This window comes from Eleutherodactylus coqui, chromosome 6, assembly GCF_035609145.1.
Source record: "Eleutherodactylus coqui strain aEleCoq1 chromosome 6, aEleCoq1.hap1, whole genome shotgun sequence".
Classification (NCBI taxonomy): domain Eukaryota; kingdom Metazoa; phylum Chordata; class Amphibia; order Anura; family Eleutherodactylidae; genus Eleutherodactylus; species Eleutherodactylus coqui.
In genome coordinates this window covers 139,464,068-139,491,756 of record NC_089842.1, presented here as the reverse complement: position 1 = coordinate 139,491,756, position 27,689 = coordinate 139,464,068, and the positions used below count along the sequence as shown (strand labels likewise).

Genomic DNA, 27,689 nt, shown 5'->3' with positions numbered 1-27,689 from the left:
ACTGGCCTCCCGGGGGAGACGCAGGCAGGGGGTGTCTCCGCCACTTCTGCGGCGTCTCACCCAGAGAAGAAAAAGGGGCCCGACCCTGCAATGTGCATTGGCGTCGGTTACCCGCCAGCCATAGGGCTCCCCCTCCCTGAAGTAGTGCACTGTCTGACTAGTGATGCATAGGGGGCAGCACTGCTGGAGACAGGTCGACGTGCGGACAGGCTGTGGCTTCCCTGAGACGACGCAAGGTACCTCAGAGCAGAACGGACATCAGGATGGCAGCGGCAGCAGCAGCTCTCCCGGCAGCAGGGGTAGGAGCACGGCATGCTAGCAGGACGCCGGGGCGATGGCTTGGCAGGTCACTTCCGTGCGCGGCGCTCCAGGGGGGGGGGGGGCGCCGACGCTGGGTCGGAAAACGTCACTTCCGGGTCGCGGGCGGACTTCCGGGGCAAGCCACGCCCCCTCCGACTGCGGCAGACTTAAAAGAAGCAGCCAGGCAGAGAAATGGCCGCTCTCAGCAGCAAGACACTCCGTTTGGCACTACTGAGCCCAGCACTGTGCGCAGCTCTCAGCTCGCAGCACACAGCAGCATCCAGCATCCAGCCCTTATACGGCCCTGCAGACTTTTGGCTACAGAGTGAGCACCCGGACAGCAGCAGCACCTTCTGTAACGGGCAGCAGCAGCTGTAGCAGCACCGCAGCAGTTTCTGCCACACACCTGCCGGGTCACCAGCGCTACTATCTCCGTGTGGTGGACCCACGTCGACTCCTGACGGCCTTCAAGCTTCAGGACCAGAGGCTCCAGCTGGATCAGGGGAACCGCTAAAACAGCGGCTAGACCGGGTAAGCCCTGCCAAGGCAGCACTTTGCGGTGTCTCCCCTCCCCCTCCCCTGTCCCCCCTGCAGGTACTCCTGTGGCAGTATGCAGCATCCCCACCTACCCGAGGGTTTCCTGTTTGCCATGTCTGACCCTAGATCAGAGGGTTCCAGCCCGGCCAAGGGGAGGGTGAAGCATTACGCTTGCACAGCTTGCAGCGTTAAGTTTGCCTGCGGTCAAGTCGACCCCCGCTGCGCTAAGTGTACCACGGCACGCGCGGTTCCAGGGATCCCCGTGCCTCCCGCCGCCCCTGTGGAGCCAGGGCCCGAACCCCAACGGGCGAGGTCCTTGGCCGCTGCCATCTCCGGCCTGGCCACATCTTCTGCGGCGATTTTTACGCCGGTTAGAATCCAGCTCGGAAGTTTCCTCTTCAGAATATGCGCGCGGCAGGGCACGCAAAAGGAGGTCCCGCAGCAGCAAGGACACCTCCCGTAAATCTCGCCATACCAGGAGGTCGTCTAGACCCTCCAAGTCCAGGCGGTCCAGAGACTCTCATGGTTCCCATGGGTCCAGGGAGTCCGTCCATACTTACCACAGGTTAAGGCATTCTTCGCAGTCCCGGTACTCTGCAAGACCGGCCCGGGCTCGCCATGACTCCCCCCGGGCATCGTGCTCGCGGGCTTCTCAGGATACGGCCCAAACAGCGGGCGAGAGCAGTGGGTCAGAAGACGACGAACGCTCCGCGGTCTCGTCTGCTTCTGATCTGGACGATGAACAGGTTTCGCGGCTGGCGAGCCTAATGGACAGCCTAGTAATGGCTGTAAGAGAAACCCTCCAAGTAACGGAGGAACCAGTAGAGACGACTCCTTCCACGGTGTCGTTTAGACGGCAGAGGAGATCGCGACAGGTCTTTCCAGACCATCAGGATTTCGCGGACGTCCTTAATAAAGAATGGCAGAACCCTGACAAAAAATTTAGGCAACCTGGGAAAACTTGGGAAGTTACATACCCATTCCCAGGAAGTCTGAAAAAGGGTTTGGCGGTACCCCCGGTAGCCGATCCACCGGTGTCACGGCTGTCTAGAGGCACGGCATTGCCAACAGCCGAGGTGGCAACTCTGGCTAATCCTCAAGATAGAAAACTGGATACATTGACGAAATCAGTGTTTCAGGCTACGGGCATTGCCCTGCAGCCGATCTTCGCGGCCGCATGGGTCAGTAAAGCGTCCATAGCCTGGGCCAAACAGCTGCGGAAAGACATTCTGGCAGGCGCTCCACCTAGTGAACTACTGGAAGCAACAGACAATATCATACAAGCGAACAAGTTCGTATGCGCAGCAGAGCTAGATGCAGCTAAGTTCATGGCTCGAGCGTCCGCCGCATCTGTCGCGGCAAGGCGAACCCTCTGGCTAAAGAACTGGTCAGCCGATTCAGCATCCAAGATGGTCCTAACAAAGTTGCCATTTGAGGGAAATAGGCTCTTTAGGCCTAAATTAGATGACTTGATAAAGGACGCCACAGGCGGCAAAAGCACGTCATTGCCACAAATTCCAACAAGAAAGGAAAAGGTTCCATTGAAGAGGAAACAGTTTTTTAGGTCCTTTCGGCGTTTCTCGTCCCGTTCTGGGTCAGGGCAGTGGTCCCAATCTAGGAGGACCACGACAGATGCAAGGAAGGGTCCAACCTTCAAGACGAGACAAGCATGGCGATCCCGACCTGGAACATCTAAGGCAGTGGGATCAAAGAACGCGGCATGAGGCGCCACCCCCACCCAGTGTCACCAGGGTGGGGGGCAGGCTCTCCCAATTTCGGGAGACATGGTGGAGTCGCGTGAGCGACAAGTGGGTGCAGGAGATCGTGGCATCCGGGTACGCGATCGAATTCGCGACTCTGCCACAGAATTCGTTTCGCAAATCCAGAGTGCCTGCCACCCCAGAAGGAGTAGCCAACCTACAATTGGCAGTGGAAAATCTTCTGGCACAGGGAGTTGTAAAACCAGTGCCAGTAGCGCAAGAGAAGCGAGGGTTCTACTCAAATCTTTTTCTAGTGCCCAAAAAAGATGGCAGGGTCAGGCCAGTACTGGATTTAAGGAGACTGAATCAATTCATCAAAGCAAAGCATTTCCGGATGGAGTCGATCAAATCCGTGATAGCCTCCATGCAGCCGGGGGAATTCTTGTCCTCAATAGATATCAAGGACGCCTACCTCCATATTCCGATTCGGGAAGCACACCAGAAATTCCTCCGTTTCGAGACGCAGGGAAGGCATTTTCAATTCACGGCTCTGCCATTCGGCCTGTCAACTTCCCCAAGAGTATTTACGAAAGTACTAGCAGCAGTGATGGCACTACTCCATGCAAAGGGCATAGCGGCCATACCATACCTGGACGATGTGCTAGTAAAAGCACCGTCACGGGACGGCAACATCAGGAGTTTACGTGTCACGATGGAAACTTTAGAAGAATTTGGCTGGATAGTAAACCGCAAAAAATCGTGCCTAATACCAGCACAACGGTTGGAGTTCTTAGGCATGATATTCGACACCAGCCAGCACCGAGTTCTACTACCTCAAACAAAGGTAGACAAGCTTCTACACGGTGTTCGGTCTCGAATGCAGAAGAGAACGCTAACCATCAGACACTGTATGAGTATTCCGGGCCAGATGGTAGCAGCCTTCGAGGCGGTCCCCTTTGCCCAGTTCCGGTCAAGGATGCTACAACATCTGATATTGTCCCGCTGGAATAGGTCCACACTGACCCTGGAACAACAAATCCGGATAACCTCTCAAGTCCAGGATGCATTGAAGTGGTGGTTGAAATCTGGGAGGCTTCAGGCTAGACGGCCTTTGGGCCCAAAACGATGGGTAGTATTGACGACGGACGCCAGCCACTCAGGCTGCGGCGGAACACTGGGGGGCCAGTCTGTTCAGGGAGTTTGGTCTCAGGGAGAAACAAGGTTGCACATCAACATCGTAGAATTACGGGCCATTTACCTGACTCTCCGGCACTTCGGGTCCAGTCTCAAGAAGAAGGATGTGCGCTTCCAGACGGACAACACCACAGCTGTGGCCTATGTCACCCATCAAGGGGGCACACGGAGCGCGTCAGTAATGAACGAAGTAGCTTGCATACTGACGTGGGCGGAGAATCATCTGAACTCAATATCAGCAGTCTACATTCCTGGAGTAGACAACTGGGTGGCAGATTACCTAAGTTGGGAAACAGTGGATCCCGGCGAATGGGGGTTGCACCCAGAGGTATTCCGGACGATATGTCTGAAATGGGGTACACTGGACGTGGACCTCATGGCGTCCAGACTGAATTACAAAACTCTTCCGTTTGTGGCCCGAGCACGGGATCCGCAAGCGGCGGCAACGGACGCACTGACCATCCCGTGGGGAGGATACAAACTCCTGTACGTATTTCCACCAATTCCTCTCATACCAAGAATCCTAGGGAAAATCAAACAGGAAGGGCGACCAGCGATATTAATAGCGCCAGATTGGCCAAGAAGAAGCTGGTACGCGACCATTATAGAAATATTGACCGACACACCATGGCACCTACCGGATCGAAGAGACCTGCTATCCCAAGGGCCTTTGCTACACCCGGATTCTAGGTCTCTACATTTGACGGCCTGGCCGTTGAGACCGAGGTGTTAAGAAGAAAAGGTTACTCGGAGAAGGTGATTCACACAATGATACGGGCCAGGAAACCAGCCTCGCCGGCTACAGAGTCTGGAAGCGTTTCTTCACCTGGTGTGAGGAGCGGCGAGTGCAGCCGATGCAATTTTCGGTGGCCAGAATACTGGCATTCCTACAATCGGGTCTCGAAATAGGATTAAGGGTAGGCTCGCTAAGGGGGCAGGTGTCAGCACTGACGGTGCTGTTTCAGAGGCCAATCGCAAACAGAATGGCTGTGCGTACATTCCTACAGGGAGTCGCCCATACAACACCCCCATAGAAACCCCCAGTTCAAGCATGGGATCTTAATCTCGTGTTGGAGGCTATGACAGACCAACCATTTGAGCTGCTGAAAGAGATTCCTATGCGACTACTGACCTGGAAGGTAGTATTCCTCGTCGCTATTACCTCTATTTGTAGGGTCTCGGAGCTGGCGGCCTTGTCTATACAGACCCCCTATATGACTTTCCACCAAGATAAAGTGGTACTGAGACCATCACCAGAGTTTCTACCGAAAGTAGTCTCGGAGTTTCACATCAATGAAGAAATTGTCTTGCCTTCCTTCTGTCCAACGCCAGTACACACGAGGGAAAAAACGCTGCACCACCTGGACTTGGTGAGGGCGTTGAAGATTTATGTAAAAAGAACCCAAGAATTCCGTAAAACGGACACCCTCTTCATGATTTCGGAGGGGGCCCGGAGGGGCTCGGCAGCCTCAAAGGTCACCCTATCCATTTCGGGTTACGGCCCACTCCACACGGGTGGTAGGGGCCTCCTGGGCGGTCTGGCACGGAGCCTCGGCGCTTCAGGTGTGTAAGGCAGCCACCTGGACTTCCTTACATACGTTTTCAAAGTTTTATAAGGTCCATATATCTGCATCATCGGACGCTGCGCTCCGCCGCAATATCTTGCAGGCGGCAGTCCTTTGACCGCACGGTCAAACTTTAAATGCCCACCCAATATATATATATATATATATATATATATATATATATATATTTTCGGGACTGCTTGTGGACGTCCCATGGTGTAGGCTGTGGCCCCCAATGATACGGACGAGAAACAGATATTTTTGGTATAACTTATCGTAAAATCTCTTTCTCGTCACGTTCATTGGGGGCCACAGCACCCACCCCTTGTTTATTTAAGCGGTTGCTGGAACTTTCTGTTCTTTGGTCATTGTTTGGCAGAGAATTATGCCAAAGTATGTATTTTGGTATGTATAAAATATAATATGTATAATCGTACTCCCACTGGCTTCCTACTGCTTGCAGACAAACTAATTAACTGAGTGCCTGCAGGGGGGAGGATCTAACACTTTTTTGCTTAGTGTCGCCTCCTAGGGCAGTGGCTATATCCCATGGTCTAGGCTGTGGCCCCCAATGAACGTGACGAGAAAGAGATTTTACGGTAAGTTATACCAAAAATATCTGTTTTTCTCTTCTTCCTCTGTACTGCAAATGGCTGCGGCAAGTTGCTTTTAAGACATGTGCAGTACAGATTTTTTTTGCAAAATGTTTATTTTTCCCGCGCCGTCACAAGGCGATGACCCGGGTACCCATGACCAATTTGCAATGTCAATTGCAGATGGCCCGCGGGTCGGATGGCTTCCATTGACTTCAATGAAAGCTGTCCGTGTGGAATCCGCCAGAAAATAGAAAATACTGCAATTTAATTTCTATGACCGGAAATCACAATTGCTGTCAGCTCATGTGACTGGAAATGGTGAATGTTCTATTTTCTAATTGCTTGCGGAATACCGCGGATCGTCCATCGGGTGATGATCAAGGATTCCACAATGCAAATCTGATAGAGTGAGTTGTATTGTTTCCTGAAGGGTTAATAATATTAATATCCCTGATGTCTGTACTTATGGGCTATAATGGAGCCGTGTGATGACCGTAGAATACATGGGCAGCATATGGCCCGAAAGCACAGCCCTGCGCCTTTGGCTAATACATTTCCCTGGTTTCTAGTGGACTAATGATAACTTCACTGGTCTCTACCTGCTTTAGCACAGAAGTACTAATAAGAACTTGGATAACATTGTATAAGCATCTATTCTGGTACCCATAGGTAGTTCTCACCTAGTTTTCTGCAGACTCTTAATAGAATGTTGTTACAGTGTTATATTTCCCTTTGTGCACTCTCCATCTCTTCTACTGTTGGTCTTGCGTCAGTCTTCACTGCATTTCTGGCATTGTATTCAACAAAGAATTCTAGGATAAATAGAGGTATAGGTCCAATACAGATAGGAGATTACAGCCTGGTTAAGGATGGTTTCACATCTGCGTCAGAACCTCCAGCCATAGGTTCCATCTGGATTAAAATATAGCATACAGCGCTTTTTCTTCATTCCAAATTCGTCCAGCTGGACGGAAAGCGGACGGACCCCACTATAGTCAATGTGGTCCACCAGGCACTGTTTGTTCCGTCCAGAGACTGAACCAATTCAGCCGCGGGGATTCCCCTTTCCTGCTCCCCAAACTGAGCATGAAAACAGAATCCCCAGCGCAGGTGTGAAAGCCCCCTTCCACTCGCAGGCATGGTAGTATATAGAAGATAGCTTTAGGAATCAATGTTTTCTATGCAGGGTAGAGGTTTTCCATGGACGTTAGCTGTTTTGGAACTGTTTAGTATATTTTAAACGTTTCCTAATTGGTGTTATTTAATCCTCTCAGCCGTAATTATCACTCTGAGCTCTGCAACCTGACAACGCCTCTGTAGTCTGCCTGGGAGATCATCTCGACGGGGCAGAAGAGGATACTGCAGTCTGGCAGATTCCATGGGTGGAACTTAAAGCCTTAGTTGCTCCGTGTGACGTTGTGTTTCTAGCGCACTATTTATATAAAGAATTCGTATGGAATGTAGTTTCTAGGACTCATTAGCATCCATAACAAAACATTAGTGATACATCGTGCGGGCACAGACACTGCATGGTTATCATTATTTTGGATGCCAAGCTGCGCAGCTGAAAACTGACCGGCGGGTCACCCTTCGTACCAGGATGCTGTGCACTGTGATGTGTTGTGATCTGAATACATATTCTAGTCCACTCGTCGTGCTAGAATATCTAAAGAGATGCTATACAAGTAGTCAGCGCTGCTCTCTTGCAGCACTCACTCCTGGTTTTTGAATCTGACCAAGGGCAACATCCCTTCAGAGTTTGTACGTCGTCCTTGTGTTTGTATCGGTTTCCTCCATGTACTTTGGTTTCATACTGCACCAAAAACACCCTGAGAGCTAACTTGGCTCTCTATGAAATGTACCTTAAGTTGGATGTGTCTGAGATAGGAAAATTAGGTCGTGAGCCCATTGGGGACAGGGACTGATCTGCATGGAGATAATCTCTGTACAGCGCTGCAAAATATGGCCGTGCTATATAGGCAACATTAGTTAATAAGTTCTAGAAAGGTTGTGTGACAATCACTATGGCTGCTATTACAGACCCCATAACTGTTGTCACTCAGGTTTCCTAGACTCCTGCACTAGTTATGTAGTGTTCATTATCCACACGTAATGCTGCATTACTAGTAAGATTTTCTATTCAGTACTTTAGAAAATCTGCATGACTGCTGCACTGGTTCATGGGGCCACACCAGTTTGACATAGAGATAAAAAAATGAATTAATGGAAAAACACAGGGGGTCCCAAAAATATATACATGCTTTGAATGATTATAAGGTAAGGTATAGTCCCCTGGTGCAAGCACCGAGTCATGGCTGACTCCTAGGCTGACGTCACATTGTGACATTTTCTTGGCAGACTGTTTTTGTGGGGTGGTTTGCCAGTGCCTTCCCCAGTCATCTTTTATCCCCCAGCAAGTTGGGTACTCATTTTACCGACCTCGGAAGGATGGGAGGCTGAGTCAAACATGACCCGGCTACCTGACCCATAAAGCCAGGGTTTATTAATAACGGTGCATTCATTCATACAGAACTGAATAATTCTTTTTAATAGTTTTTTGTCTTTTTATCAATGTCTGTTTTCAGACTGATGACCGTTCTGGCCCAGGCACTACTGATAATAGGAAGCAATGGAATCGCAAACATTAAGAATCATCTCATTGGGTATTTGTGTGCAGTTTTGTTCTCTGGCTGCTCTCAATTCACTGACTTTTGCTGGTTTGCTGCTGTAAACTTTATCTTTTAAGTATCCCCATAAAAAAGTCTAGTAGTCTGGTAAACTAGGGGTAGGGGTAGGGGTGTGTGTGTGTGTGTGTGTGTGTGTGCGTGCGTGCGTGTGTGCGTGCGTGCGTGCGTGCGCTTTTTGTTTCCATCAACGAAGCTGTGCAAGGACTTGTTTTTTGCGGGATGAACTCTAGTCTTTATTTATCCAACGTTTGGGAACAAAAGTTGTATGGGCGGTCATTAAGGGGTTAAATGTAGTTTCATTGCTCCAAACAATCTTTCTTTGAAACTGTGCATCCTCTGCACATCTTATCAAGTGCCACTCGCAAAACTGCACTCTTCAGACTGGATCATCTTCACTGAGTATGGACTGTTCTTGGAATGCAACTTCTAGCTTTCTTGTTTTTTGGGGATCATCAATGCCTGCAGTCTTCAAGAACGCTTCTTGTCGACATTCTGAACGCTTCCACCTGCTTCAAGCTTATCTCTAATTTGACTGATATAGTAAGTCATGCAGGGGATTTGTTTGGAGCTCTGTCCATAACTGTCTTTGCACTTCAGCTGCGGTTTCAAACTCCCAGTAGTACTTTAGGGTAAATTTTCTTTGTTCAAAGCTTAGTCTGCATTCACCCATTCTTTATGATCGATTAAGGGTGACTACCCACTAGCGGTTTTTTTTCTGCTGCGAATTTGCTCCTATTTTTTCTTCCAATTGTCAATGGGACTTCCTAATGTTAAAACCGCGACGCAACGCAACTTTGCATTTTTAACATTAGAAAGTCCCATTGACAATTGGAAGAAAAAATAGGAGCAAATTCGCAGCAGATAAAAAAACGCTAGTGGGTAGTCACCCTAAACCTAAAAAGTGAAAATTAAGTAGGGAGATAAATGAAAACTGGTGAAAAGGGAAACTGGCCTAGTTGCCCAGAGCATCCAATCAGGTCTCTGCTTTCATTACCCAGAGGAGGAATCTGATTGGTTGCTAAACCAGTTTTCCTTTGTACTAGTTTTGATTTATTATTCCCCCAATGGGTAACTGAGTTGTAAGCTGTTTTGGGACACCCTGTATGTATGGGTCACTTTTTGAATTTAGTGATAATACATCAAGATTAACAATTAGATATGTTTAGAGACATACCAGTGCCAAGCTTGTAATGTGGCTCAATATCCTCATGTGTCATAAAAGTGCAACTAAACAGGATTTGTGATATGAATATAAGAGGACTGACTGTTTGCCAGTAAGGCACGGTACCTTACTCCTTTTGTAGTTACAAGCGATGGCCTACTACCCACCGGATGGCACGTTACAATGTTCATACTTGTTTTCTCTAGGGAAGACCAAGCATAACTGTGCATGCAGCTTTATTAGGGTGTGTTCACATGTAGTGGGTTTTGGTGCGGATCCTCACCAAAATGTGCAGCATATTTTGTGCTTTGTATTTTTATGTTTATCCGCACAAATCTAAGTTAAAATCCGCACTGTTTGACTTTGACGCAGCTTTTGTCGTGGATCTGTAGCTGATTTCACCTGTATAATTGAAGGACTGAAATCTGTCGTGGGTCTGCGTTACAATCCGCTCCAATATTGCACATTTTAAGATGTATTTTTACGCTTTTTATGATGCAGATTTCAGAACAGATTTTCCACAGTGGAAAATCCTCACCAATTCCACTATGTGTGAACCTGCCTGTATGTGCTATGGGCGTATGGATGTCCAGTTACGGTTTATTCACAGGTCATGGTCATTTAGTGTTTTTTTAATGTGTGAATAAACCCCCAGAAGAAGAACCTTGTCTGCAAATACTGGATTGAGCTTTTTATCTATGGTGAGGTCTTGCAAGATAGGATTCTGAAGGTTTTGGGACCTCCATTGATTGCTAGAACGGGAGACCAAGGCTAGGAGGAGATTGAATGCAGTGTGAGTTGAGCGTATGCCCTTCTGCTGAATTCAAAGCCTGTTGCACTGATGGAAGCAGTCGAGCACATTGGGGAGATGTACTTAGCTAAGTGCACCAGAATTCTGCCTCAATTTGTGCCAAAAAACTGGCAAACATGCCTTGCACCACATTTATTATGTGTTTTAGACAGATTCTGCGCTTTGTATGCCTTAAGGGAAAAGGGTTGAGAAGTAGCATGTCATGGCTTAAATGTGGCCGTGTGCGCCAAAATTGTACCAAGATTTTGGCACAAAATAAACAAACTAATAGGTGGTATAAAATTTAGTGCATCTTTAGCCAAAAAAATGCACCAAATTTATCTAATATGAGTTACGGCTCAGTCAAACGGGTGTTTTTATGTGCGCATGTTACTTGTGTTTGCGATCTGCATCTATTAAGAACCAATGCTTTTCAATGGCAGCGGTCACATGTCCGATATTTACTACGCATAAAATTTGCACGTACAAAAGATAGAACATATGGGTGGCAATGGACGTGGTCACACATTTATTTTACTCGCGCGCAGTGCGATCTTTATTACGCGCGTATAAACGCATGTAAAAAAACGCCCGTCTGACTGAGCCCTTACTGGGATAAATTAATGCATTTTTACACTGCCTGGCCTACGTTTATGCTATCTATTAGACCAGGGGTGGGCAATTAATTTTCCCATGGGGCCACATGAGAAATTGGAATGGTTTTAGAGGGCCAGACCAACATACGAAGGCTCCATGCACATTGCCTTAATGGGGCCGTATTCCAGCCACCCGATTTGCGGCCAGAATACGGCCGCCATTGAAAATGAATGGCGCTGTAATATCTAGCAAATCTTCAGATACCCGTGCCCGCTCTGCCTCCGTCAAGTTGTTGTATTTCTCTCCGTGTTTAGTCTCATAATGGCGATGCAAATTGTAATCTTTAAATACAGCTATCTGCTCTCCACAAACTAAACACACAGCTTTACCTTTGGTTTCAGTAAATAGATATTTAGAAGTCCATTCTTTGTTAAAAACTCGGCATTCTGCATCAATTTTTCTTTTTTTAATGTTAGCCGCCATATTTAAGGGTTAACAGCTAACCTCGGAAAATAGATTTTTTAAATACACAGTAGTATGCTCCTAGGAGAGGGCACAGAGAGCTGCCCCAAGAAGAGAGATTAAAAAGTGAATATTATTAGTATTATTATTCTAATTACAATGCAAAGGGAAAAGTCCTGACACTTACCAATGACGAGCGTGGAACGATTGTCCTGGCACTCCCCAAGGTCCGCAACGAGCATCCTGGCACTCAGAAGTTACAGTGGCATCACTTACTCAGCATCGGGAAGCAGTGAAACTACAAACTCCGAAGCCTTGTCCATTTTGTTAACTTATGTGCTGTTTAATAAAGTTATTCAAGCCTACGTCATTGGTAGAGGTGCTTGAATAAGTAAGGCCTGAATAACTATTAGCACAGCACAGAAGTGAACAAAATGGACAAGGCTTCGGAGTGCATAGTTTCGCTGCTTCCCGTTGCTGACACCGGACTCATTGGTGAGTCACCAGGACACTCTTTGCGGGCCGGTCCGAGCTATTCAGCGGGCCGGATGTGGCCCGCGGGCCGTGCTTTGCCCAGGTCTGTATTAGACAGTACTAGTAAATTTGCTCCATTCTGTGTATCTTTTACTCCTGTAAGACCAAATGCACACAGGCACATACAGATTCCGCATGGGGAATCCCTCACAGACTCCACCCGTGCCCACGGCCAGCGACCCTGCGTACCTGTCTGTGTCTTTTTTCTTCTGCACTATCGATGTGTGCGGATGGGCCGGCCGCCGCACATGCGCAGTATAGATTTCCCCTGCGCAGTCACTAGGCGATAACACAGGTCGCACAACCTTTCCAGGAATTGTCATTCTGGATAGGCCGTGGAAAACGCTCCGGAATGCAGCATGCTGCTATTCCTTTTTTTTTTTTTTTAACTTCGCTTGTGTGTGTGGAACAATCACTTTTGCATTGCATCCTATGGACGGACATTGCTGCGGAACCCACTGGTAGACACCCACCACAGATTCCACAGCAAAAATCCACCTGTATGCATTCGGCCTAAAAAAATGATTTTAGAAGCCATGACCAAAGTATTGACCAAAGAGAAGTGAAATCTGGAGACTTGATGTATAGGATATTCTTATCCTTGATACCCACTTGGCCCAGGTCACCACTGGAATGCATGAAGAAATAGAGTAGTGTTATTGTGAACACATATTAATAATGTCTTCCTTCATTATCCAGCTCAGTCCTTTGATATTTTTCTTGTGTGCCCAGCTCTTTTTGCCTCACTCTTCGTCCATTTTTCATTAGCATGTCAGCTGTGTAAGGGTTGTGCAGGGAGGAACAACATTTGGCTCCAGTGATTTAGAAAGGCTTGCCCATTATCTTCGCATCCCTTTTGTAAACAGGGTTGTCATGGGAACCATTACTTTTGGATCATGGCTTGCCTACTTGAGGCCAGTTTTGTAGGAGAGCGGTCTGGGGGAGGTGAAATGGGGAGGGAAGATGAGACTGGTGCTGGAAGCAGAAAAGAGGGAGGGGGCAATGAATAGTTACTGTTCCTTAAAAAGAATGTAAGGATGCCCCTCACCCCTACCCCGGTGCCATCCTGTTTATTGAATCACAGACCAGGAGGCCAGAGACCTCATTGTAACCCTTTCTCTGTCACATTGTCCTCATGCTGAGGAATACCGTATTACATCCAGTCTACTGGAGAGCTCAGAGGCCACATAGACATCTTCTGACTCAGCAAGATGTCTATTAACTTTCTCAAAAACTTAGTAAAGACCCAAATGGCTGTGATGGATTGTGATCGGAGCTACAAGAGTCCACCAGATGTTTAAGAATTGTTCTAGCCGGGAGCTCTGGTGAATAAGCAATTGTCAAGAATGTTATCCTTGTGGAAGTGGAACAATCTGGGGTTTGTCTGCCCGCTGACATTTTGACATCCTTATCAGTGACCGGTCATTTTGTTTTTGGAGATAAATGATTTAATGCCTGAAATTCCATCAACTAAACTGTTCACCTCTGAACTTGAGAAAACCTGTTTAGTTCTCATTTTTGTGGGCGATAAGTGTTTCGGGTACAATCCTTTATTTATGGTGTATATATTCTTGTGAACATGGCATGAGATGCATAACAAGGGGACTTTAAACTTTGAGTTGGTTGTTCCTCAAACTTAAAATCTATATAAATTATTAGTTTTTAAATATCAGAAAGGCCATAAATTTGAAGCTTTTTTTATGACATGTTTTTTGATGGTATTTTTTGACATTTTATACTTTTTTGGCATTTTTTTTTAAAGTCTTATGGAGAAGCCTATGGGAATAAACACCAGAAAAAAATGCTGTACCCAGAATATTCTGCGCTTTGAAAAAAAATACCAACTGACTTCAAGAAAATTTCAACAAACATCATAAACCAAAGTTGATAGTGAAAAGTTGAAAGTTTTAAAAGTAATATCTGGCTATACCTTGAGAATAGAGGACGGCTCAGGATCTTGTGGTGATTATTTTTTTATGTAAGGGTGATGATAATATGCGAATATGGTGCGTGTGCATACCACATTTATCACTATAAATGAGGGTTTAATATAGACCCGTCAGTGACCCTATCCAGAACAGGGCAGGATACATTAATGTTGCAGAAGAGGACGATTTATTGTATGTTATTAGCAGACCCCTGAAAAATGCCCAGAGCCAACTGCCACAAATTCCTTCTGATATCTAATAGTCAGATGGCAGTGAATGTGTTTATTTGACCCTGACACCAGCGAGAATGTAGCAGGACCATCTCACAACCTATACACTTATATGGAGCCTCACTTTGAGGGAAACTTATAAAACCTTTTTGGGGCACTTAAAGTGAGAAACCTAGTTCAGATAAAAGTTAAAGAAGAAAAAACAAACTCCCTAACTCCTTCAAGTAAGGCTGCTTTCAGATTAGTGTACTTTAATCTATATTTGGTCCATGCTTTGCGGACCATAATATGGAGTTAATGAAAGTCCATGAATCTGTTTTTCACAGTCGTGTTTTAAAAATGCAGCAAGCTCTTCTTCTTATGCACCCATTATAGTCCATGGAACGGGATTAAAGTACAGATGCTTCCTTATTTCATATTATGTTCCACTGGGCAAAAAACAGATCAGTATTTGCCCTGCAGAAAAATATTAGCAATGAAAGCAAATAATGAGGCAGATGCAGATCAAATGCTGATAAAACACTGATACAACGTGGATGGAAGTTCATCTGCCAGGTTATGTTCACACAAGGTAAAATCATGCCAAATTTCAATTACAATCTGCATCAGAACTCTGCGTGGTTACTGAGATTTCTGACGCAGATTTTCATTTGTATAAGGGCTTAAATAGATGGGCGCGAATGCAACTGCACTCACCGCTATGGAGCGTAGCTGCGTATGAAGCAGGTTTTTTTTATTCTTTGGGACTTTTCAAACTCCGCACTAGTGCATGCAAGTTTGAAAAAAAAACTGCGTGAAGATACTATAGGTCCTGCCCTATCCTTCTCTCTTACGTAGTATTAGGGCAAGTCCTATCTTTCCTCGCCCGTACTATTAACGGGCGATGATACCGCTAGTGATAACAGTCGACAAAATTACGCCCATCTGCTTAAGCCCTAAGTCAAAAATTTGCATGCAGATTTAGAACGGTCAGTTGGCAAAATCTGCCTGTGGGTTTTCTGATGCGGATTACAACTCTGCGTGTGGAAAAGATCCATGCTGCATCACTACCATGAGGATTCCAATTAAAATGAAATACTTCGACCCAGATTTAGCATCAAACCCACTGCGAAAAATGCTGTGTGAAGATGGTGAGAAAATCGCGTGAGATTTGAACCCCATAACCATGAACACAAAATCGCAGCGCTTCCTATCTTGGGGCGTGCTCTTGCATCACATCGCTTATTGTTCTCAATGGGGCCGGCGGCAGCATTGCACCACATGCTGGGCGCACGCGGTGTGATGTGAGGTTTCCCCATTGAAAACAATTGGAGAAGCTCCGCACCGCACCGGATCGTTCCATGCAAGGTGGTTTTGTTACAAAATGCCACGGATCTGTGGCTAAATCACATGCTGGTGAGCGCAATATCGGGCCTTGATTCGTAGTCCAATATCGCACTCGCCCATATGAAATTAGCTTTACATCTCCATATTATGGGAATCTTACAATACACTCCTGTGAAATGTCAATCAATTGAATAGGGCTGAATTGCAATACCAGACAAAGCCACTGTACAAGAGTGGCGCTATTTCTGAAAAGTAAACAGACACTTTTTTCTAATCGTAAACAACACTTTAAAAAATCTCTCACTACATGGTGGAATACATATAGCAGTGTCGGATGAACACCGGTTCTATTAAATGTGTCCTAGTGTGTGCAGTCATTGCCGCTGATTGCCTCAGGCAGGTTGTCCTGCTGGCCTCACATAGACGGGGATATTGTGTATTTAACTGATAATATAATTACTTTGTCTAAATGTTTTGCAGTACGTTGAGATCATGAGCACCAAACAATGTGAGTTGGACCAGTTTGTGGCAGAAGGATATAAAGCCGCACTCACAGAAGAGCGTAGAAGATACTCTTTTCTGGTAGACCGCCAGTGTGCTGTATCCAAACACCTGAGTGCCTACCACAGCAAGGTACAGTACAGGTGTATGACAAGATATTTACCTTCTTCCACTTACCATAAACCACCAAAGTCAAGTGTAGCAAACTTCATGAATGTAAGCCCAAATCTGGTGTGATTTTAACCAGTTTGTCAGTAGATTTGAAACTGTCCACTGAACATATACCCCATATATAGGCAACTGTATGCCTACAAAGCTGTATTCTGTACACTTGCCACTGACTTCTATTACAAAAGTATACAAATGGGGTTGTCTTATTTTGCATAGATTTGTATTGAGAAATCTAATTGCAGTAGTTGAGGAAAAGGTATCTTGACTAGAGATGAGCGAGCATACTCGGTAAGGCGATATACTCGAGAGAGCATCGCCTTTTTGAGTACCTGCTGGCTCATCCCTGAAGATTCGGGGGGGTGGCGTGGGGGTGAGCGGGGGGTTGCAGAGGGGATCTGGAGGGAGAGAGAGATCTCTCTCTCACTCTCCTCCCCGCTCCCCCTCGCTGCTCCACGCCGCCCCCGCCCCCCGAATCTTCAGGGACGAGCCAGTAGGTACACGAAAAAGGCGATGCTCTCTCGAGTATATCGCCTTACCGAGTATGCTCGCTCATCTCTAATCTTGACATTTACTTGTCAGACTTATGTCAAAAGAACACCCTTTTAAACTTAAATCTAGGTAGGTTATAGTCTATGGATACTATTGATGCATACACACTTTGTAAAAAAAATCAAGCACATAGGAGTTTCAAAACTCAGCATGCAGTTACATTTCAGACAGATATGCAAATGTTTGGAGTTGTGGTGTGATTAGATGAACAGTCTTGCCACCTGAGGCACTAGAACCTCCATGTCCACCCGTATCATATTTTGCATCCAAGCCAGAGGCAGCCCAACAGGATACTAGAACCTCCCTCCAAGTGTTCAAAGTGTCATTCGATTCCACCAACTTAGGTGCTTTTGATTTTAGATAATGAATGAATATATATATATATATATATATATATATATATATATATATATATATATATATATATATATATACTAGCTGATATACCCGGCTTCGCCCGAGTTAATTTGGTACTGGTGTTTATCTGGTGTTCACACGGAAACTCTTATGAAGTCGTGGTTACTTTAGAGATACTGAGGAAAAACATATGTTCACCATTTTGCATAGTTCTCTGCGTTACCCAGGAAACACCACGTGGAGGTAACCATGCGACGTTTCCTTCATATAAAATGACATCAGGAAGTGAGAGAATTAGATTACGTACATAAAATTTGGACACTAATTCTTTTGCGCTTAGAATTGAATAATCGAGTTGGGACCTATTAACTTTTCATATTTATGACACAATCAATGCTTGTGTCAAATTTCATGTTTCTATGACATTGGGAAGTGAGAGATTTGGATTATGTACGTAAAATTTGGACGCCAATTCTTTTGCGCATAGAATTGAATAATGGAGTTGGGACCCATTAGCTTTCCCTATTTATGACATAATCAATGCTCGTGCCAAATTTCCTGTTTCTATGACACCGGAAAGTGAGAAAATTACATACCGCACGTAAAATTTGGACGCTAATTCTTTTGCGCATAGAATTGAATAATGGAGTTGGGACCCATTAGCTTTTCCTCTTTATGACATAATCAATGCTCGTGCCAAATTTCCTGTTTCTATGACACCGGAAAGTGAGAAAATTACATTCCGCACGTAAAATTTCAACGCCAATTCTTTTGTGCTAGAATTGAATAATCGAGTTGGGACCCATTCACTTTTCCTATTTATGACATAATCAATGTTCATGCCAAATTTCCCGTTTCTATGACACCGGCAAGTGAGAAAATTACATTCCGCACGTAAAATTTGGACGCTAATTCTTTTGCGCATAGAATTGAATAATGGAGTTGGGACCCATTAGCTTTTCCTATTTATGACATAATCAATGCTCGTGCCAAATTTCCCGTTTCTATGACACCGGAATGTGAGAAAATTACATTCCGCACGTAAAATTTGGACGCTAATTCTTTTGCACATAGAATTGAATAATCGAGTTGGGACCCATTAGCTTTTACTATTTATGACATAATCAATGCTTGTGCCAAATTTCACGTTTCTATGACATTGGAAAGTGAAGAAATTACATTCCGCACGTAAAATTTCGACGCCAATTCTTTTGCGCTAGAATTGAATAATGGAGTTGGGACCTATTAACTTTTCCTATTTATGACATAATCAGTGCTCGTGCCACATTTCATGTTTCTATGACACCAGAAAGTGAGAAAATTAGATTCCGTACGTAAAATTTGGACGCTAATTCTTTTGCGCATAGAATTGAATAATGGAGTTGGGACCCATTAGCTTTTACTATTTATGACATAATCAATGCTCCTGCCAAATTTCCTGTTTCTATGACACCGGAAAGTGAAAAAATTACATTCCGCACGTAAAATTTGGACACTAATTCTTTTGCGCATAGAATTGAATAATCGAGTTGGGACCCATTAGCTTTTCCTATTTATGACATAATCAATGCTCGTGCCAAATTTCCCGTTTCTATGACACCGGAAAGTGAGAAAATTACATTCTGCACGTAAAATTTGGACGCTAATTCTTTTGCGCATAGAATTGAATAATGGAGTTGGGACCCATTAGCTTTTCCTACTTATGACATAATCAATGCTCGTGCCAAATTTCCCGTTTCTATGACACCGGAAAGTGAGAAAATTACATTCCGCACGTAAACTTTCAACGCCAATTCTTTTGCGCTAGAATTGAATAATCGAGTTGGGACCCATTCGCTTTTCCTATTTATGACATAATCAATGCTCATGCCAAATTTCCCGTTTCTATGACACCGGCAAGTGAGAAAATTACATTCCGCACGTAAAATTTTGACGCCAATTCTTTTGCGCTAGAATTGAATAATCGAGTTGGGACCCAATTACTTTTCCTATTTTGGAGATAATCTATGCGTGTGCCAAATTTCATGTTTCTACGACATCAGGAAGTTGGAGAACTTTTGGCGAGTCAGTCAGTCAGTCAGTGAGTGCTTTCGTCTTTATATATATATATATGAAGATGCTCCAGCTTCTCCACCCACCAACCTAAACTGTCGCCAAATCCACCCTGTAATCCAAGACTATATAAATTATAAATCAAGATGTCCAAAACAAAATGTCAAATTCTGTATGCTGCTATAACATGAATATAAATATAATAATTAAAAATATATATATATATTCAAATATTGATTTTTTATTTTTTTTTTGGTATATATTACCCATAATAAAACTAAAGAAACTGAAAAAAATCAAATTTGGTAAAAAAAGGTATTAAAAATATCCCTATATGTCACAAAAAAAACAATAATTTCGGCTAAAAAGTGTCTGCTCCTTTAGGACCAAAACACTCTGGTCTTTTTAGAAGTTAAAGAGGAGAATCTTTTCTTGGAACATTTGTTATTCCTCCTAGAAATTTATGAATAAACTGACAACTGGGTGTTATTATTTCCTGTGTCAAAGGGGTGTGTCTACGCCCTTTACTGGTAACACCCAATTGACAGTTTATTGGGTATAGACTTCTCCGAGGACTAAAAGAGGAACAGCACAACACAGAGCTCTAAGAAAAGAGGCTCTAGAATTGTTAGTTTGTCAGGAATATGTATTAGGATTCCTGGCAGGCCTTCTTTATCCTACCATTGCCTTTGAAGCTGTGGAGGATCCATACTACTCTTTGAAGCTTTCTCATAGAGATAGAGTTGTTTCTTATCCAACTGGATATGTACGCTGAATGGCCACTTACAGACACCTGCCCTTCCATGATTCAGAGCCTGTAGGAGAGTATACATTTAAATCCCAGAAAGAAACATCCCTGGTCCACAAATGAAAACTAATAACTCCTATCCTGTATCGCTACAATAAAATATAATTAGAGATGAGTGAGCATACTCGCTAAGGACAGTTGCTCGAGCGAGCATTGTCTTTAGCGAGTACCTGCCCGCTCGGAAGAAAAGGTCGGGTGCCGGCGGGGGAGAGCAGGGGGGAACGGAAGGGAGATGTCTCTCTCACTCTCCCTCCCCCCCCCCCACCAGCTCCCCCCTGCTCACTCCCGCAACTCACCGCTCACCCACGCCGCCACCCGAACCTTTTATTCTGAGTGGGCAGGTACTCGCTAAGAACAATACTCGCTTGAGCAGTCGTCCTTAGCGAGTATGCTTGCTCATCTCTAAATATAATGTATTCAAAGGACAATTGTACAAAATGGCCCCAGTGAACTCTAACAAAAACTCTGAGTGACTGAGTACCCAACCGAAAAGGGCAACCTCAATTTTTAACATGCCCCTAGGAAACTTTAGCAAGCCCTACCCATTGGGGCTGAAAAAAGGGGTTTTTAGACCCGGAAAAAATATCACCAACACAGATCCAGATGGCAGAAGAAGGGGAAATAAATATCTACATATAAATAATAATGTGATACTCAGCCAGATAATCTAAAGCCATTGGATAGATCTGATATGTTTCCCTGGAGTATAATCAGGTTCATCTGGGGTGAATATACTGCTGCGCAGTACAGGAAGTATACTATGTATATAGTAAACCATAAAGCTGATGCCCATCATAATGAATAAGTGACACTGAACCACAGCGCTGAACGGACCCCGTTGACTATACCGCGGTCTGTTCGTTTTCCAGTTGGCTTTCCAGCATTTTCCAGGACAAAATAGTACAGCATGTTGCACTATTTATCTTGTATTTAATGGAATTTAGCAACTTATGTTCCGAACAGAACTTCTGATGCTGACGTGAACAGACCCTAATACTGACTCTTTGTATTGTAATATATATGCTGTAATAGTCATGTTCTTGATATTTTAAAAGGTGAAGGAATTGTTAAGTGCCAAGCTCCCATCATGGCAGCAGTCGTGTACTCAGCCCACTAAACTTCCAGAACGCGCTCTGATGCTCGTGAAACAAACGGCTAATGCTTCTACTGAGCCGGTCATCTCCGATCCAGTGCCAAGCACCAAACCACTAGATGTGCCTCCTGAACTCGCACCCCTTCTAGGAGGAGGACTGTCTATGAATCATGTAAGTGTCTCCTAAATTTCAAGTTGCATAATAGTGTATTACCTGACCCCTGCAAACCTTCGCACCAGCATTAAAAGGGGTTTTCAGGGACTTGTAAAAAATTAAGCTACATGGAGGAAATGTGATTTAAAAAAAAACAAAAAAAAACACATTACTCTTGATAAACCTGAAGGAGGTCCACCACTGGTCTTCGTTGACTTTGGCTGCAGCAGTCATGTGGTCATACGGCAATAATCATTATCCTCAGCAGTAATGCTAGGAATGTATGGCTTTAGACTGCTGATGCTAGAATGTAAGCCAGTCATTGGCTTCTGCAACCACATGGATGTATGGCATGTCACAATTGCATGGAAATATATAAAGACCATCAAGAACTACCAAAGCAGTAGCATCAGCGCAGCTGGGGATTTAGTAAGTTGTGCAATTATTTCTTTTTATCTTAATTTTTTTTAAATCTAAGAAAACTCCATTAATTGACATAAAGGCTGAAGGGAAGGGAAATGTTGCCTCAATAATACAAAGAAGACTCATGGCACTACACCTAATTATTATGTCCATTGGACAAGTAGACACCTTGATACCTTTGTACACTGACATGCCAAAAGTTAGCAGACAGGAACTAATATCATGTAAGACCCCATTTAGTTCAGTAAATTGACATGGAATTGATTCCACAACTGCATGGAAGACGGCTAGAGGGCCATGCCGTCTGGATAGTCACCCACACCTCCGCGGTATTTGTAAGTGCAAATCTCTGATGCAAGTGGACCTGTCCATCACATGCCATAAATGCTTGATTAGGCTGATGTTGGGTGAACGTGCAAATTACACCACGTGTAGGAACTCTCGAGAATACTCCTCGAACCAGTTCTGAACAACTTGGGCCTGATGGCACAATACATCATCCTGCTAGAATATCCCATCTTTACGAGGGTACATGAAGTCCATGAAGGGATGCAAATCTTCACCAAGCAGTGAAATGTAGAGGTCACTGGTCAATGATGTGTTTAGGTGGACCAGTGAACCCAACCCATGCCATGAGAACCCACCCAACACTAGTATTAAGCCACCACCAGAGTGAACAGTGCCTTGTTGACAACTGGGGTCCATAGTTTCATGGAGTATATGCTACACATGAACCGTACCATCAGCCAAAACAATTGGTACTGTGACTCATTGAACCACACCACATGTTGACAGTCCTCTAGGGTCCAGTTAGCAACTTTATGAGCCCAGGTGAGGCGCTGTGTCCAGTGTTGTGGTATTAACAGAGGCACTCTGGTGGGTCTTCTGCCCCTGTATCACAAGCTAAAGAATGATGTACTAACCTGTGGGATACGTGTACGGGGCATCCTGCAATAAATGTGGATTTCTGCCAGAGTCGCTTGTGTTTTCCCACCAACAATTCTAGCCAGATGCTGCTGGTCACAATCATTAAGTACCCATGGGAAGCCACTGCGCTGTCCACAGCGGGTGGTCATGTCTTCTATGCCATATTCCCAGTACACACGTGACACTGTGGATCAAGGAATGTTAAATGCCTGCACAACTTTGGAGATGGAATGTCCCGTCCGTTTAGCACCCACTATCATGCCTCGTGGAAACACCAATATAGTTCATGTTGCCTTGCAATGAGCACGCTGGCCAGTGTTCAACCTTCCTCACAAGGTAACACCTCCCAACTAAGGGCCCTTTTACACTGAATGACAATCGTTCACATGCTGGATAATTGGAATTTGAAGGATAATTGTTCAGTGTAAATGCCAGAAGCGACTGAATGACGAATGATAGATAATTCGTTCATAATTCAGTTTCTGCAGACATAAACATCAAACAACAATCATCCTGTGTAAACAGGCAGTTGTCCATGTATGAACAACTGCCTGTTTACTGAGAATGAAGGCGGGCGGCCAGATTGATCTCCGGCCCATTTTACCTTTATTCACTGAGTGATCCTCGATCCTGTGTGAAAGCACAAACGACAGTCATACCGTGTAAAAGAACCCTAAAGGTCCTTTACACACAATGATTGCTCAACATTGGCTTAAATGCCATCTTTTGAGTGATAATCGTTGTGTGTAAATGTGTGCCCATCCTGCACTTACCGTGCACTTATCATCCATCACTGAGTTCAGCTCAGCTAAAATCCATCGGGACTGATAAGAGGGACCGCACACTGAGTTCTCCGCAGGCAGCGCTGATAATATTCTTTCAGCAGCTGTCCCACTGGAGAACAATAGTGATGTATTTAGAGAACAGACCACCCGCTATTCTCTAAATACATGCAAATGAAGCTAGTTAGCTACTAATGGGCTGACTAGCCCATTTGTTACTAATGCAAAATGATCGCTCAAAACGGACAAATTTTGAGTGATCATCTGTGTGTGTAAATGGGGCTTTATACAGGTGTGGGTGTTCCCAAGCCGTCACCTAAGTTAGCGCTATTTCATAATCAATTTACATACTGCTATCCCGTGACTTTGGGCATGTCAGTGTATATACAAATATGTGTATATTTAAATATCATATAATATAAAAACCAAGAATCTTGTATACACGTTTTTGGTCAAGATTTAGTGTTTGCTGGGTAAATTTGCTTTGCAGGGACAAACAATGTGTAAGCAGTGTAGATATCTATAGGAGTCAGGTCCTAGTTTCCTTCCGACAAGTTATAAAACTACCTAAAATGCTGGCAGGCTGTAGCTGCCACTAGAGGGATCTACATGATCTCCTGCCATATGGATTCAAGTTACTATGAGCAGTAAAAATCTGTATAGCGTGAATTCTCTCAAGCAGTTTAGCACCTTGCCCCTGCAAGCCATGAGTCCCATAGTAGTCGCATACTCTGTCCCCATGGTATATCTACCAGAGTATATACACTTTGTAGAATATGTCAGACCTTCCATATTAACATTAAACAAGCCTCATCTTGAGCCGTAGAAGCTGGAGAGCTGCCGCAGAACTGTCAGCTCTCCTATTCTACTCCAAGATTTCTCAATTCCACAGAAAACCATTTCTGCTTTTGGTTACATAGCGAAGCAGAACATGTTCAGTATTTGCCAGAGAGTTACTGATTTTACCAATGTAATGCAACACTTATGTTCATATTTATTAAACCTGGTGTTTAATCTGCCAGTCTTAAAATGAAGATCGTCAGAGTGAAATGCACAAAATGTTTTAAGAGGTGCATGACTATTAGTTTGGCGCACGTTGGGCTCTGCTTATGCCAGCAGTTGTTGAAATCCATGCATGCGATTTACACTATAATTTGTGACAATTTCTTGGTTGTGATAGTAAATCTGTCAGTCTATTGAGCCCCTCCCCTTTTTCTAAATCCCACCCACTTTTTTTGGCCAATTTTGAAAAATGGGGAGAAGTTTGAAAAGTCACAAATTATGGTACAAATATGGAATCTGCCATAATTTGTACATTTTCTATGCACTAAAAGAGGTGTATTTACAAGACTTAAGTCACAAACCGATTTTATATTAATATGAAGATAAAGAATGTACAGTATACAGTATCAACTAAACGGATCACAGGAAAAATGCTGATCTCAGCAAGTATTCAACAGCAGTTGTCATGATGAGGCTGATGCACAGAAAATTAGCGCCTTATACATTGTCTTGGATACTTTTTGTCTTGCATTTACAGAGGATGTCTGTGCAAGAGGTTCTGCCGATACCTAATGGAGAGAGCCATCGAACAAAAGGACCACGGGACTTGGGAAACCCTGTTCATTTAGATCCAATATTAAGTAATCAAGTGGTTCCACCCCATCCAGCAACCCCAACTTCAGTTACGCCTCCAACTCCAAAGGCCAATGAGTTGTATTCATGTACTTTACCGATACCGCGCAAGCCAGCCTCTGAGAACAGACTGGCAACATTAGGTGAGCTTCTCATTATGTATTATCCTATAGGTCTACCTGCTATGGAGAAGTACTGGGCTCTCTACCACAATGAGCATCTCATTTACGAATGTGGTGGCATACTGTATGTGAACCGTATACCGTAACTATAAGCAGCAGCATATGGCTGGTATTTCCTGTAATGAATTTACTGCAATGTCCAGAGAGCTTGACCAAGAATGTTTTTAGGACTTTTTATACATCTACGTTAGCATAAGAATATTCACTATGGACTTCTAGACTAAACTTTCTAGGTGGCCACTGGTAAAGTGATGGTCGACATGCTAAGCATTGATGAAGGATGATATTTTTCATGGACATACTACAGTTGGTGTTTAGCAAAAGCATGCAAGGTAGAGTTAATATCCACCAGTGCACTAAAGGGAAGATATACATTGGGGATGCATTTATGCTGGACATATAGCTCTAATGTATGCTGCTGTTTGCCCTAGAGTTGTATATGTTTGCCATTGACTTCCACTGGAAAATATTTTTTCTGATGGATTCTCTTGCATTGTAGTTATTCTTGTGTATGCTATCTGCCTAAAAAAGGGATAGTTGTAGGAAGTGCAAAGGTATGAGTCGTATCCAGGCCCTAGTGACTCAAGGGGTCTAAAGGCCCCTCTGCAACGTAAGATGACCCCAGTATTAAAAAAGGGCACAGTGTAGATGGGGGTGCCATAACAGACCTTATATTGGGGAGCTATAGTTTACGTGTCAAAAGATCACTCTGTTGGGTTACGTTTGTCACATTATAACTAGAGATGAGCAAGCATACTCGGTAAGGCGATATACTCGAGAGAGCATCGCCTTTTTCGAGTACCTGCTCGCTCGTCCCTGAAGATTCGGGGGGGGGGGGGGGGCACGGGGGTGAGTGGGGGGTTGCAGAAGGGATCAGGGGGGAGAGAGAGGGATCTATCTCACTCTCCTCCCCGCTACCCCTCGCTGCTCCGTGCCGCCCCGACCCCCACGGTTATCTCTAATTATAACCCCTGCCATAGATTTCCATATTTGCTGTACAAGCTATAGTATACATTGAAAATGTAGTGTGAACATAGCTGAAGATGTAAATATATAGTCTAGTGTTTTCATTGGGTTATAACTGTATAGATTTATGAGGATATTTATTACTCGTTCAAAAAATTCACTTAGTACCACCTTCCAGTAGCACGTTGATTTATTTGACAATGGTTCCTACGTCTGATACCAGAAATGACTGATGATGATGATATAGATATTATTAGGACTGCACTCTGCCCACAGGACATCACAACCCAGCTTGTCTGCAGAGTACATGACTTGAATGATGTCTGTGCAAAGCATCTTCTGTAACATGTAGTATAAACTGAAATTGCACAGATGGGAATCAGCAACATCATGCAACACAAATAGGTTTGTACCAGTTTTGGAAAATTTCAATGGAAGTGAATTTTATAAAAATCTTTTTGCACCTTGTAGTTGAAAACAAAACCCTACCTCGGATCAGTCCTCTGTCTGTTTTGCCTCCTCGAGTGGAACGACGCAGAGTCCAGGCTGTCTTTTCTCACATAGCGGGGGAGAACAGCACTTTACTCAACTTCCAGGAGGGAGACATTATCCTTCTGTTGGTACCAGAGGCCAGAGATGGCTGGCACTATGGGGAGAATGAATCCACCAAAATGTGAGTTGTATATAGAAATGCCAAAATGTGTGTGTGTGTGTGTGTGTGTGTGTATATATATATATGTGTGTGTATATATATATATATATGTATATATGTATATATATATATATATGTATATATATATATGTGTATATATATAATATATGTGTGTGTATATATATATATATATATATATAATCTTCATTGTGAATTGTTATGCGTGCTACAACATTGCTTCCTGTTATCAGCAGCTTTGTTTTCTTAATATTGAGATACAGGCCCATGTGTTTGCTTTCTTCTTTGACTATTTGAATTAGGTATTCAAGGTCTTTTTCATTTTCTGCAAGTAGACTTGTGTCATCAGCATAAAAATCGAAGATTGTTTGTTTGTTTCTTCCACCAATTTTCACTTCAATTGGGGATTCATCCAACTTGCATCGCCTTATGATCAATTCGGCATACAAGTCGAACAGGGCTGGGGATAGAATGCAGCCTTGTCGGATGCCTTTCCTGATTTCAAACCAGTCAGTGTTACCAAAGGCAGTCGTGACTGCAGCTTCTTGGTTCTCATAAAGTAATCTTATCAATTCTTCCAGATACTCTAAACTTCTCATTTGTTTTAGGCATTTCCACAGCTTGTCATGTTCAACACAGTCAAAAGCTTTGCTGTAGTTGATGAAGCACAGATATGTCCTTTTGGTGTTCACACGTCTTCGCCATGACCCAGCACAAGTTTGCGTTTTGGTCTCTGGTTCCACGAGCTCTGTGGAACCCAGCTTGAACATCAGGGAGTTCCACTTCAATGAAGGAGGCCATACATTTTTGA

At 44.2% G+C, this 27,689-nt stretch overlaps 1 protein-coding gene across 1 annotated transcript in view; it reads left to right on the top strand.

Annotated features, from left to right (window-relative positions):
* The window catches only part of LOC136632686 (BAR/IMD domain-containing adapter protein 2-like), a 106,984-nt gene that overhangs the window by 61,738 nt on the left and 17,557 nt on the right, over positions 1-27,689 (top strand). Inside the window, exons 7-10 of the mRNA XM_066607732.1 lie at positions 16,089-16,241; positions 21,102-21,311; positions 24,966-25,203; positions 26,680-26,881. Coding sequence (XP_066463829.1) covers positions 16,089-16,241; positions 21,102-21,311; positions 24,966-25,203; positions 26,680-26,881 — 803 coding nt within the window. The remainder of the gene's footprint in view (positions 1-16,088; positions 16,242-21,101; positions 21,312-24,965; positions 25,204-26,679; positions 26,882-27,689) is intronic.